This window comes from Mustelus asterias, chromosome 24 (assembly GCF_964213995.1).
Source record: "Mustelus asterias chromosome 24, sMusAst1.hap1.1, whole genome shotgun sequence".
Taxonomy (NCBI): Eukaryota; Metazoa; Chordata; class Chondrichthyes; order Carcharhiniformes; family Triakidae; genus Mustelus; species Mustelus asterias.
Window position 1 is genome coordinate 38,725,096 of NC_135824.1, and position 13,061 is coordinate 38,738,156.

General features: G+C 45.7%; 1 protein-coding gene across 2 annotated transcripts in view; it reads right to left on the reverse strand.

The window, feature by feature from the left end:
- The window catches only part of cers3a (ceramide synthase 3a), a 106,602-nt gene that overhangs the window by 21,463 nt on the left and 72,078 nt on the right, over window positions 1-13,061 (reverse strand). For both annotated transcript variants that reach the window (XM_078241592.1, XM_078241594.1), the window contains exon 10: window positions 11,362-11,515. In XM_078241592.1, the coding sequence (XP_078097718.1) occupies window positions 11,362-11,515 (154 nt within the window). The remainder of the gene's footprint in view (window positions 1-11,361; window positions 11,516-13,061) is intronic.

Genomic DNA, 13,061 nt, shown 5'->3' on the forward strand with positions numbered 1-13,061 from the left:
TCACTGTAACAGGATATGCCTGGGATGTGATTTCTTGTTTCTTTACAAACCTAATCATAGAATCCGTACAGTACAGAAGGAGGCCATTCGGCCCATCACATTTGTACTGACCCCCAACAGAGCATCGCAACCAAGCCTACCTCCCAACCCCACCCCATGCATTGACCCCACTAATCCCCTTAATTTACACATTTTAAAAGGCAATTAAAGGATTACAATTTATTTGACATTCGAGTAGGCTTTTTTCTTTCCATTATCAGTGCTAGTGGGTTTGAATTTAGAGTTTAATTAGATGATTAGAGGTTTGATTTTTTTCCAATTATTTACAATAATTCCCATTGCTATTACATGGCTCTGGAGGACTGCACATAGTGGATACTGAGTGGGTGGTTATGCAGGATATGAGGGCCCTGGACGTTTCCCAGGGTGGTATAGTGGTTCCAAGGAGGTATGGATGATCTGAGGGATAATGGGAGTAGGTGGGGAGTGAGATTATGATTAGGGGGCTTTTAAACAATGTTGGGATTTGGGCTGCTGTTGTTGGAGAACTGAGATGGGCCTTTTAATAGATCCATGTCTGCATCCACAATGCTCACTCATTTCACTGTGACCCTCTGTGAAACGACAATGATCCCAGGCAGTCACAGCCGGGGTGAGTGTGCATTTTGGAAGGTGCAAATGTGTGTGGGGTGAGTTTTCCTGACCCCAAGCAAAGGTCTGGGCCACAGGAACTCATCAGTTCTGGTACACTGAATAAAGGTTTATTTTTACTGCCCATTAGTGAGATTATGTCCGAACACTGCACTAGAAATGCCCTCAAACTAGTCGACATGATCCTTTAGCTCAACAAAGCCCTCTGAGAGGATTTGTACTGCAGACTATCATCGCATCATGTTAATAACCTTATCGGCTCATTACATACTGTCTATTTCACTGGGAACTCTTTGTGCATGTTATCTTATATCTTAAAAGCTCACAGCTTAACATGGCTTTGAAAAGAACACAAGCATTCCTGTATAAATCAATGAAACATGAACCACTCTATACAAATATGGTGAGATCGTGCCTCAGCCTGCTCACTTCACAGGCCAGATGGGTCACACTTCCAGAACCGTCTCTTCCTTTGGGTAGCTCAACCTCTTCCATCTCTCGCTTAAAATGCTTGACAGGTGGAACATCCATACCCAGCACCAATTTGCTAATGAAGATCTCAGCCCTCCTCGTCGACTTAGAGTAACTGCATATCCTTTCCAATCCAAACCCTTCTCCTCCAACCATCTACTTTCCTAATGTCACTTTGTATATACTCCCACCACGAGCTGTATTCACAACCTCCCCATCTCAAAGAACAAGGAACAAAGAACAATACAGCACAGGAACAGGCCCTTCGGCCCTCCAAGCCCGCGCCGCTCCCTGGTCCAAACTAGACCATTCTTTTGTATCCCTCCATTCCCACTCCGTTCATGTGGCTATCTAGATAAGTCTTAAATGTTCCTAGTGTGTCCGCCTCCACCACCTTGCCCGGCAGCGCATTCCAGGCCCCCACCACCCTCTGTAAAATACGTCCTTCTGATATCCGTGTTAAACCTCTCCCCCCCCTCACCTTGAACCTATGACCCCTCATGAACGTCACCACCGACCTGGGGAAAAGCTTCCCACCGTTCACCCTATCTATGCCTTTCATAATTTTATACACCTCTATTAGGTCACCCCTCATCCTCCGTCTTTCCAGTAAGAATAACCCCAGTTTACCCAATCTCTCCTCATAACTAAGCCCTTCCATACCAGGCAACATCCTGGTAAATCTCCTCTGCACTCTCTCTAAAGCCTCCACATCCCTCTGGTAGTGTGGCGACCAGAACTGGGCACAGTATTCCAAATGCGGCCGAACCAACGTTCTATACAACTGCAACATCAGACCCCAACTTTTATACTCTATGCCCCGTCCTATAAACGTAAGCATGCCATATGCCTTATTCACTACCTTCTCCACCTGTGACATCACCTTCAAGGATCTGCAGACTTGCACACCCAGGCCCCTCTGCGTATCTACACCCTTTATGGTTCTGCCATTTATCGTATAGCTCCCCCCTACGTTAGTTCTACCAAAATGCATCACTTTGCATTTATCTGGATTGAACTCCATCTGCCATTTCTTTGCCCAAATTTCCAGCCTATCTGTATCCTTCTGTAGCCTCTGACAATGTTCCTCACTATCTGCAAGTCCAGCCATTTTCGTGTCGTCCGCAAACTTACTGATCACCCCAGTTACACCTTCTTCCAGATCGTTTATATAAATCACAAACAGCAGAGGTCTCAATACAGAGCCCTGCAGAACACCACTAGTCACAGGCATCCAGCCTGTATCTCCTCAAATCCAGCTCAGAAATAACTGAATGTTGCATTGAGGGGACCTGAGAGTTCCTGCACAGATGAACTGAAACTGACTGAATTGCCTTCCTCATCTGCAGTCTGCTCTTGCGGCCTGGATATTCTCTGGCCATCTGATTATTTCCATATCTCCTTCTCCCTACCCTAATCCTAACTACCCTCACTGATTTCCTCTGTGGAAAACTGCCACATCAGCCCTCCAATCCCCCTTCACCCCAATTAATTCCCTCCTTAACCACCCCTCCCCCCGCCTCCCACTCCCAATGGAGTCTACAGGGTTTTTAGCAAAGTTTTTCACAAAGCCCCACATGTAAATTAACAGCTCTTGGGATTCATGGGAATTGGAAAGTTGGATACGTTTAGCTCAGTAACAGGAAGCAAAGGGTTAATAGCCGACGGGTATTTGGTGACTGGAAGACACGGCTCAGTATGAGGTGTTAACGTGTATATACAATCACAGGAAGGTTAAAACACAGAAAGAGGCCATTTGGCCCATTGTGTCTATGACAGCTCTTTGAGAGCAATCAATGATTCTATGGAGGTGGTGTGCTTAAGAAGTTTGCAGACAATATCAAAACTGGTCACACAGTTGATGGAGAGCTACACGAAACCATAAGGAATGGGAGCAGGAGCAGGCCATTCAGCCCCTCGAGCCTGCTCTGCCATTCAATAACATTCTGGCTGATCTTATTGTGGCTTCAGCTCCACTTTCCTGATCTGCTCCTGGTAACCCTCCTTTGTCGATTGAAGTCTCTGTCAAACTCAGTCTTGAATATATTCAGTGACTCTGCCTCCACTGCCACCTGGGGGAGAAACTTCCAAACATCGGCAACCATCAGAGAAGAAATTTCCTCTCATCTCCATCTTAAATGGGAAAGCGCTTATTTTGAAACTTTGACCCCTAATTCGAGACCTCCCCCCGCCATGAGAAGAAACATCCTCTGAGCATCCACACTCAAACCCCTCAGAATCTGAAACGTTTCAAGATTCTTTTTAATCTCCATTGAATACAGGCCCAACCTCTCCTCAGAGGAAACCCTTCATCACAGGAATCAGCTTCGTGAAACATCTCTGTACTGCTTCCAACGCAAGTCCCTCAAGTAAAGTGAAAAAAAATACTGGATAAAATATTCTGAGTGCGGTCTTATTGAAGACTGTAGATTGGTCAGGTGGGCAGAAAACTGTAAATGGAATTCAATTTGTGTAATCGATTTGGGAACAGGGCAAGGGAATACGTGGTGAATGGTAAGAGATTGAAAAATGTAAAGGAACAGAAGGATCTTGAAATACGTGATCACAGATCCCTGACGGTAGAAGGGGTGGGAAACATCGTGACTAAGAAAACATACAGGATAAAAGCAAAATTGCTACAGAAGCTGGAATCTGAAACAAAAACAGAAAATGCTGTAAAATCTCAGCAGCTCTGACAGCATCTGTGGAGAGAGAATAGAGCCAATGTTTCCAGTCTGGATGACTCGACGAAGCCCTGACGAAGAAGCATACAGGATAGTTTGTCTAAGGTATAAGAGGGAGAGCCACTAAAACCCAGTTATGTCCCAGAAAATCTCCCCATGTGTCTTGATACTTAGTGTGGTCAGTCAAACCTCTGCATCAAGTGAATAGTAGATGCTGATTATGGTTTTAAATAGCACTCTCACTCCTCACCAATTAATTTAATTGGTGCTTAGAGACTTAATCACCCTCAGGTGTGCACCTAACGCCTTTATCAAGATGCTGACTTGCTTTGACAATGGGTTCAGGCATTGTAGGCTCAGGATACCATTCCGGACTCATCAGAGCTTCTTTCAGTGCCTGCGTTACTGGTGCAAGAACGGGAAAAACAGCTCCCATTGGATCAAATATTTATCCAGTTCTCTTTTGAAAATTACTGTTGAATCTATTTTCACCATTCTCTCAAGAGGAACATTCCAGATCACAACAACTCGGTGCAAAAATTAAAATTCTCATTTTGCCAATGCACCAGTTACGGAGTAACTCTGGTTACGGAGTTATATCTGTCACCTGTTATGTTGTTGGCCGTAGAACTGGAAGACACTATATAAATGAAATACTGTTGATCCCCAATATGTTCCATTCTGATGAAAGGTCAGTGATCTGAAATGTTTCCTGTTTCTCTCCCCACAGATGCTGCCTGACCTATGGTGGATTTCCGGTATTTTCTGTTTAGGTTTCAGATTTCCAGCATCTGCAGTATCATATTTTTGTTAAAGATTAGAAACAGAGATTGCCCAGTGTCCAGGGGACTGTACCCCCGCCAGAATCAGTATCCCCGCAAAGAGAAGAGCAGGAAATAAAACACCAGCCAAATGGAATAGTTGGGGTTGTTTGGTGTTGGGCACAGAGACATAATCAAAATCCTCTCAGGTTTCTAGATTTAATGGTAACAGCAGTCTGTCTGTGATGTTTCATTGATCTTTCCGCTCTGTACAAGCTTACAACCTGAAATTATAAAGGTGGCCCATTTAAAATTCAGTCTTGGGGTCTGGCTAGAACCTTCAAGGCTGGTGTACATTGTGAATCAAAATTAACAGCAACCCTAGTGCTGAAATCTGGGAAACTCTATTGTTGTCAGTATCGTTATCAGCTATCCCTCAATTTGAGGATGTTGTCTACCCAGGATCATGGGTCCTCATGTGGCTGAACAGATCGATTCTCGATGAAGATCTTTGGACACATGGGGCAGAACATCCCATGAGGTAGTGGAGTTCAGGATTTGCTTCATTCCAGCCACTCTGCCTGATCATGTGACCAGGTAGATGGACAAGTTGTCACTATTTTGAATGATTGGTAGCAAGCTCCTCCCAGTCATTAGCGTCAACACTGCCACACTTCAAGGAGAGTTTCTGAGTGTCTTGTCCTCTCCTATCCTGTCCACTATCGTTGATTTTGCAGAGTTTGACCTGAAGGCTGGTGAAGTTCACAAAGTTCACTGCCGTTAGTTCGATGATCCTCCCACTGAGCCCGGAGGATGCAATGGCATTGCTGATGGAATTTCTCTAGCGCTATGTGTCACTGAGGCACAGTCCAGATCTCACTGCAACACAGGAGAGTGGCAACAACTGCTCTGTATAAAAAGACAATTGTGGACTTGCGGAGGTCTTTGTTGTCAAACATTCACTATCATAGTTTGTAGAAGGCTGAGTCAGTGCAACTGATTCCATGTTGGATCTCCTCGTCAATGGTGGCCTTTTGAGAGAGGTAGCTGTCAGGATATGGAAAGCTCTCAACAAATTCCAGTCTCTCCTGAACAAATATGGAAGGGAGAATATTTGGCTGACTGTGTGTGGGTTGATATGGTGAGTTTTATTTTGGTAACATTCAAGGTCAGGTCAAGTCTCTTGTATGCCGATTGAAGAGACCGGGAGTGGCTCGAAAATCTGGTGCAGGCTGTTCCACTCTGTGGAAATCTTCCTCCAGTCCATAAAACAACCAAACATTCACCACAACTCTCTTAACCTGTTATCAAACTCCTTTTGAAATTTCAAACACATCATCGTCAGGTTATTCAAATGTTATTTCCCATCAACAAATCCACGCCTCCGTTTTTCCAAGTGACTGTTAGTTTTCTCACAGATTGCTGTTTCTAAAAGCCAACCCTCCCCCACACCTCATCACTGCAGTTAAATTGACGGGCCTGTAAATGCCGCCTTTATCCCTCTCCCCATTTTTTGAACAAGGGTGTAATTCTCCTCTATCTTGGGAGGATTGAAAAGTTGTGGTCAGCTTTTCTGCAATCTCCACCCTTATTTCCCTATGGGCGGCATGGTGGCACAGTGGTTAGCACTGCAACCTCACAGCGCCAGGGCCCTGGGTTCAATTCCTGGTTTGGGTCACTGTCTGTGCGGAGTCTGCACGTTCTCCCTGTGTCTGCGAGGGTTTCCTCCGGGTGCTCCGGTTTCCTCCCACAGTCCGGAAGAATTGCTGGTTAGGTGCATTGGCCATGCTAAATTCTCCCTCAGTGTACCTGAACAGGCGCCTGAGTGTGGCGACTAGGGATTTTCACAGTAACTTCATTGCAGTGTTAATGTAAGCCTACTCATGACACTAATAAATAAACTTTAAAAACTCCATAACTGAGGATTGATCTGATCCAGAGCAGGTGGCTAATCCAAAGAACAAAGAACAGTACAGCACAGGAAACAGGCCCTTCGGCCCTCCAAGCCTGTGCCGCTCCTTGGTCCAACTAGACCAATCGTTTGTATCCCTCCATTCCCAGGCTGCTCATGTGACTATCCAGGTAAGTCTTAAACGATGTCAGCGTGCCTGCCTCCACCACCCTACTTGGCAGCGCATTCCAGGCCCCCACCACCCTCTGTGTAAAAAACGTCCCTCTGATGTCTGAGTTATACTTCGCCCCTCTCAGCTTGAGCCCGTGACCCCTCGTGATCGTCACCTCCGACCTGGGAAAAAGCTTCCCACTGTTCACCCTATCTATACCCTTCATAATCTTGTATACCTCTATCAGATCTCCCCTCATTCTCCGTCTTTCCAAGGAGAACAACCCCAGTCTACCCAATCTCTCCTCATAGCTAAGACCCTCCATACCAGGCAACATCCTGGTAAACCTTCTCTGCACTCTCTCCAATGCCTCCACGTCCTTCCGGTAGTGCGGCGACCAGAACTGGACGCAGTACTCCAAATGTGGCCTGACCAGCGTTCTATACAGCTGCATCATCAGACTCCAGCTTTTATACTCTATACCCCGTCCTATGAAGGCAAGCATACCATATGCCTTCTTCACCACCTTCTCCACCTGTGTTGCCACCTTCAAGGATTTGTGGACTTGCACACCTAGGTCCCTCTGTGTTTCTATACTCCTGATGACTCTGCCATTTATTGTATAACTCCTCCCTACATTATTTCTTCCAAAATGCATCACTTCACGTTTATCCGGATTAAATTCCATCTGCCACCTCTCCGCCCAATTTTCCAGCCTATCTATATCCTGCTGTATTGCCCGACAATGCTCTTCGCTATCCGCAATTCCAGCCATCTTCGTGTCGTCCGCAAACTTGCTGATTACACCAGTTACACCTTCTTCCAAATCATTTATATATATCACAAACAGCAGAGGTCCCAGTACAGAGCCCTGCGGAACACCACTGGTCACAGACCTCCAGCCGGAAAAAGACCCTTCAACCACTACCCTCTGTCTCCTATGGCCAAGCCAGTTCTCCACCCATCTAGCCACTTCTCCTTGTATCCCATGAGCCTTAACCTTCTTAACCAACCTGCCATGTGGGACTTTGTCAAATGCCTTACTGAAATCCATATAGACGACATCCACGGCCCTTCCTTCATCAACCGTTTTTGTCACTTCCTCAAAAAACTCCACCAAATTTGTAAGGCACGACCTCCCTCTTACAAAACCATGCTGTCTGTCACTAATGAGATTGTTCCGTTCTAAATGCACATACATCCTGTCTCTAAGAATCCTCTCCAACAACTTCCCTACCACAGACGTCAAGCTCACCGGCCTATAATTTCCTGGGTTATCCCTGCTACCCTTCTTAAACAACGGGACCACATTCGCTATCCTCCAATCCTCAGGGACCTCACCCGTGTCCAAAGAAGCGACAAAGATTTCCGTCAGAGGCCCAGCAATTTCACCTCTCGTCTCCCTGAGCAGTCGAGGATAGATGCCATCAGGCCCTGGGGCTTTGTCAGTTTTAATGTTCCCTAAAAGACCTAACACTTCCTCTCTTGTAATGGAGATTTTCTCTAACGGGTCAACACCTCCCTCCGAGACACTCCCGGTTAACACGCCCCTCTCCTTCGTGAATACCGATGCAAAGTATTCATTTAGGATCTCCCCTATTCCCTTGGGTTCTAAGCATAATTCCCCTCCTTTGTCCCTGAGAGGTCCGATTTTCTCCCTGACAACTCTTTTGTTCCTAACGTATGAATAGAATGCCTTAGGATTCTCCTTAATCCTGCCTGCCAAGAACATCTCGTGACCTCTTTTTGCCCTTCTAACTCCCCGTTTGAGATCTTTCCTACTCTCTCTGTATTCCTCCAGAGCTCCATCTGTTTTCAGTTGCCTGGACTTAACGTACGCCTCCCTTTTCATTTTAATCAGATCCTCAATTTCCCTGGTTATCCACGGCTCTCGAATCCTACCTTTCCTATCTTTCCTTTTTACAGGCACATGCCTATCCTGCAGCCTTATCAATAGTTCCTTAAAAGACTCCCACATGCCAGACACGGACTTACCCTCGAACATCCTCTCCCAATCAACATCCACCAATTCCTGCCTAATCCGGCTATAGTCAGCCTTCCCCCAATTTAGCACCCTGCCCGTAGGACAGCACTCATCCTTGTCCATTACTATCCTAAAGTTAACAGAGTTGTGGTCACTATTTGCCACATGTTCCCCTACCGAAACTTTGACGACCTGACCGGGCTCATTTCCCAGAACTAGGTCCAGTATAGCCCCCTCTCTAGTCGGGCTATCTACATACTGTTCCAAAGAACCTTCCAGTATGCATTTTACAAATTCCTCCCCGTCCGGTCCCCCAGCTCTAAGCACTTTCCAGTCTGTGCCAGGGAAATTAAAGTCCCCCACTACAACAACCCTATGTTTTCTGCACCTATCCAGAATCTCCTGACATATCCTCTCCTCCACTTCCCGTGGGCTGTTGGGTGGTCTGTAGTACACCCCCAGCAGAGTGACTGCACCCTTCCTGTTTCTGAGTTCCACCCACAGCGACTCAGTACATGACCCCTCTAAGTTGTCTACCCTCTGCACCGCGGTAATATGCTCCTTAACTAATATCGCTACTCCCCCACCTTTTTTAGCCCCTCCTCTGTCTCGCCTAAAACACTTATACCCCGGAATATTCAGCTGCCACTATAAGTGTTGTCAGCCTTTCTAGGTCCTTCTCTTTCTCATTTTGATCCAGTATCCTGGTATTTCCCTCGCTGAGCATTACTTTCTCCAATTCCTCTTTCCCATTGAACAGCAGTGCCAAATTATCATTTCCTACCTTAGCCGTGCCATTGGCCTCCAGCAGTAAACCAGCATTTTATTCCCCAATCAGTGCCACCGTTCCTCTTACAGCTTTCACTACTAATACGCCTTTCGAAGGCTTTTGAATTCCCTTTTCTGTTGAGCACCAATCTATTCTTGTATTCACACTTTACTTGCTTTCTTTCATTTTTCCACTGCTCCGCTATACAAGTCACATCGAGTCTCTTTCTGCCTCGTCATGTCCGATGCTCTACTGCCTCTGACATCCAGGGAACTCTGACTATGGATGTCCTCCTTGTCCCCCATGTGGGAATTTAACTAGAACCTGTATCATCCACTCAAGGCTGCCTATTCTCTATTTCACTTCTGGTTGCTGACTCCAATTTACTCAGATCAAATCCCTCCTCAATTCACTGCAATGAGCCCGCCTTTGGTTAAGCATTTTTATTCGAGGTTTCTTTTTGTCCTTCATTATAACTTATCTAAACCTTATGATACTATGATCTCTATTACTGGAACGCTCTCCCACTGTCGCTTGTTCCATTCGACTCTCACTGGGGTAGTTAATGTCTCCCATTATCACTTTTCTATAATGCCTTCACCATCACTGGATCACAAGCCTGGAACTCTGTTTACCTGCACCAGATGGACTGCGGTGGGTTAAGACGTCAGCTCACCACCACCTTCTCAACGGCAATTAGGGACAGGCAACAAATGCTGACCTAGCAGCGATGCCCACTTTCCATCAAAAAATAAAATAACCTGCCCCTTTCAGTAATTTCCCTGAAACTTCTTCTATCTCCTTCTCTATTTGGTGGCTGACAAAATTCATTGAGTAACAGCCGTTTAATTGTATTCATTTCATCTGCAGGACTTTCAAATGGAGAAATAAAGTGTTGAATTGTTGGTACAAAGCACCAACACGAGAGGGAAGCACTAATTCTATGATAAAACTCACAGGAGGGAATTCTCTGGCCTCCCAGCTGAATGTTTCTGGGAGACGGGCGGTGGCGCGCTGTTCACTGGCGGCAGGATTCTCCATTGATATAACCCCACACCGCCAGGAGACCCATGGGAGAGGGTGCGCTGCCAGTGGGATCAGAGAATGCCACCAGAGTGAATGGGCAGAGAGTTCCCCCCATTGGCACTCAGCCAAAATTCCATTCACTGCAGCGGCACTGTAGGATCCCAGCTGTGGGTGAGATTGGAGGTTTTCACGATTATCACGCAGACAGAGTGGAAGAAGGTGAATAAACTGCTCTGTTTTTGCACACCAGTCAGAGTGCCTCTCTTTGGCTGTTGCTGGTGGCCCGAGTAACTATTAAGTGACCTTGTGTCAGTGGTAGCAATCCCCTCTCGGAGCTTGAGGTTATGGGTTCAAAGTTTCACTGCAGGCATTTGAACATGGACTGACACCTTTGTGCAATACTGAGGGAGTGCTGCACTGTCAAAGGTGCTGCCCTTTTAGGTGAGGTTTCAATCTAGAACCTTGTCTTTTCTGATTGAGATGTAAGATTGCATAGCATCATTGCAAGCTGTTCTGGTCAATATTTTTCCCTTAACTAACCCCAAGTACACAATACTTTAATTTGCTGTTAGTTTTACACAATGTGCACAATACATTTACTACATTTTAAAAAATGTATTAATTATTTTAAAAAGCCCATTGAAACTTCACTGGACACCAGTTAATTCTCCTCCTGCTTGTAGCCAGTAAAAGGGCACCTGAATCTCCGAACTGGTGCCAGCTCAAATACCAAACTGACAGATTCCTACTGAGTGAACTCATGATGGAATTGAGCAGGTAATCGACAAACAGAAGTAATTCAGGAGAAAATTGTTTAAACCATTCAATTATACCCAATTTCTGCTCAGGATAAGCAGAATTGCCTAGTGCAGAGTGGGCAGTGTAGGTGGTGTCGAGGTGATTCGAGGACCTGTCACATTGAACAGTTCCACACTGACAGGAAACAACTTACTTTGCTGGAGAAGAACTTTGCGACCATTTGGAGGATGAGGTACGCCCAGAAAATGTGGAGCATCTGAAGGATAACCAGCATGGCGTTGAAGAAATAATATCCAAAGAATGGAGGGTAGTGATGTACTGGATAGACCCAGGTACAATGGATGATCCTGCCAACAAGAAAATAGGTTACAACGTTAAATGTTCCTAGTCTCCAGATATACTCAGAGACCATTGAAACAAAGAGTTATAATCACTGCTCGACACTGAACTGATGGGCATCACTACTGGGATGTTCCAAATAGCATTAGCCCCATTTATGTTAAAACATGTTGGAAAAATTACCCTCGATAAGAGGGATATTCATAAACAGCAGTGAAATGATGATTATCCTGGGCTGTGGAATCTGCAGCAAATTACTGAAATGAGGCCCTGCCTGAAAGATCAACAAAGCCTCCACCTACTCGGACTCGACCCGTGTTCACCCTGCTCTCCTCTGATTCCACTGTCTGTCTTCAGGTACACCTGCCCTGATTTGGCTGTCACTGAGTATGAGGAGGTGGATATTAAGTCAAGGCAGTCTGATCCTGCTCCCTTTCTGCCTTTTCACCAGATTAAACTGCTCAAACTGGGTCTGTTTTAAATACACAGATCAAATCCGATATCATTGGAAAGGGAGCCTAGCAGGGAAGACAGTGGAACAGCAATGACAGGAGTTTTTGGGGGTTATTCGGGAGGCACAGCAGAAATTCATCCTAAGGAGGAGGAAACATGCTAAGGGGAGGACGAGGCATCCATGGCTGACGAGGGAAGTCAAGGACATCATAAAAGCAAAAGAAAAAGCATACAAAGTGGCGAGGATTAGTGGGAAGCCAGAGGATTGGGGAGCCTTTAAAAGCGAGAAGAGGACAACTAAAAAAGCAATGAGGAGGGAGAAGATGAGATATGAGTGTAAGCTAGCTAGTAATATAAAAGAAGATAGGAAGAGTTTTTTTCAATATATAAAAGGCAAGAGAGAGGCAAAAATAGTCATTGGATAACCGGAGAATGAGGCTGGCGAAGTAATAATAAGGAACAAAGCAATGGCAGAGGAACTGAATAGTTACTTTGCATCAGTCTTCATGGTGGAAGACACCAGTGGGATGCCAGAGCTCCAGGAGAATCAGGGGGCACAGGTGAGTGTAGTGGCCATCACTAAGGAGAAGATTCTGGGGAAACTGAAAGATCTGAAGGTGGATAAATCACCTGGACCAGATGGACTACACCCCAGGGTTCTAAAAGAGATAGCTGAGGAAATTGTGGAGGCATTGGTGGTGATCTTTCAGGAATCACTGGAGGCAGGGAGGGTCCCAGAGGACTGGAAAGTAGCGAATGTAACACCGCTGGTTAAGAAGGGAGGGAGGCAGCAGATGGGAAATTATAAGCCGGTTAGCCTGACTTCGGTCATTGGCAAGATTTTAGAGTCCATTATTAAAGATGAGGTCGCGGGGTACTTGGAAGTGCATGATAAAATAGGACTGAGTCAGCACGGCTTTGTCAAGGGGAGGTCATGTCTGACAAATCAGTGAAGGAATTAAGGGTTATGGTGAGCAGGCGGGTAAGTGGAGCTGAGTCCACGAAAAGATCAGCCATGATCTTATTGAATGGCGGAGCGGGTTCAAGGGGTCAGATGGCCTACTCCTGCTCCTAGTTCCTATGTTCTTATGTTAAATCTGT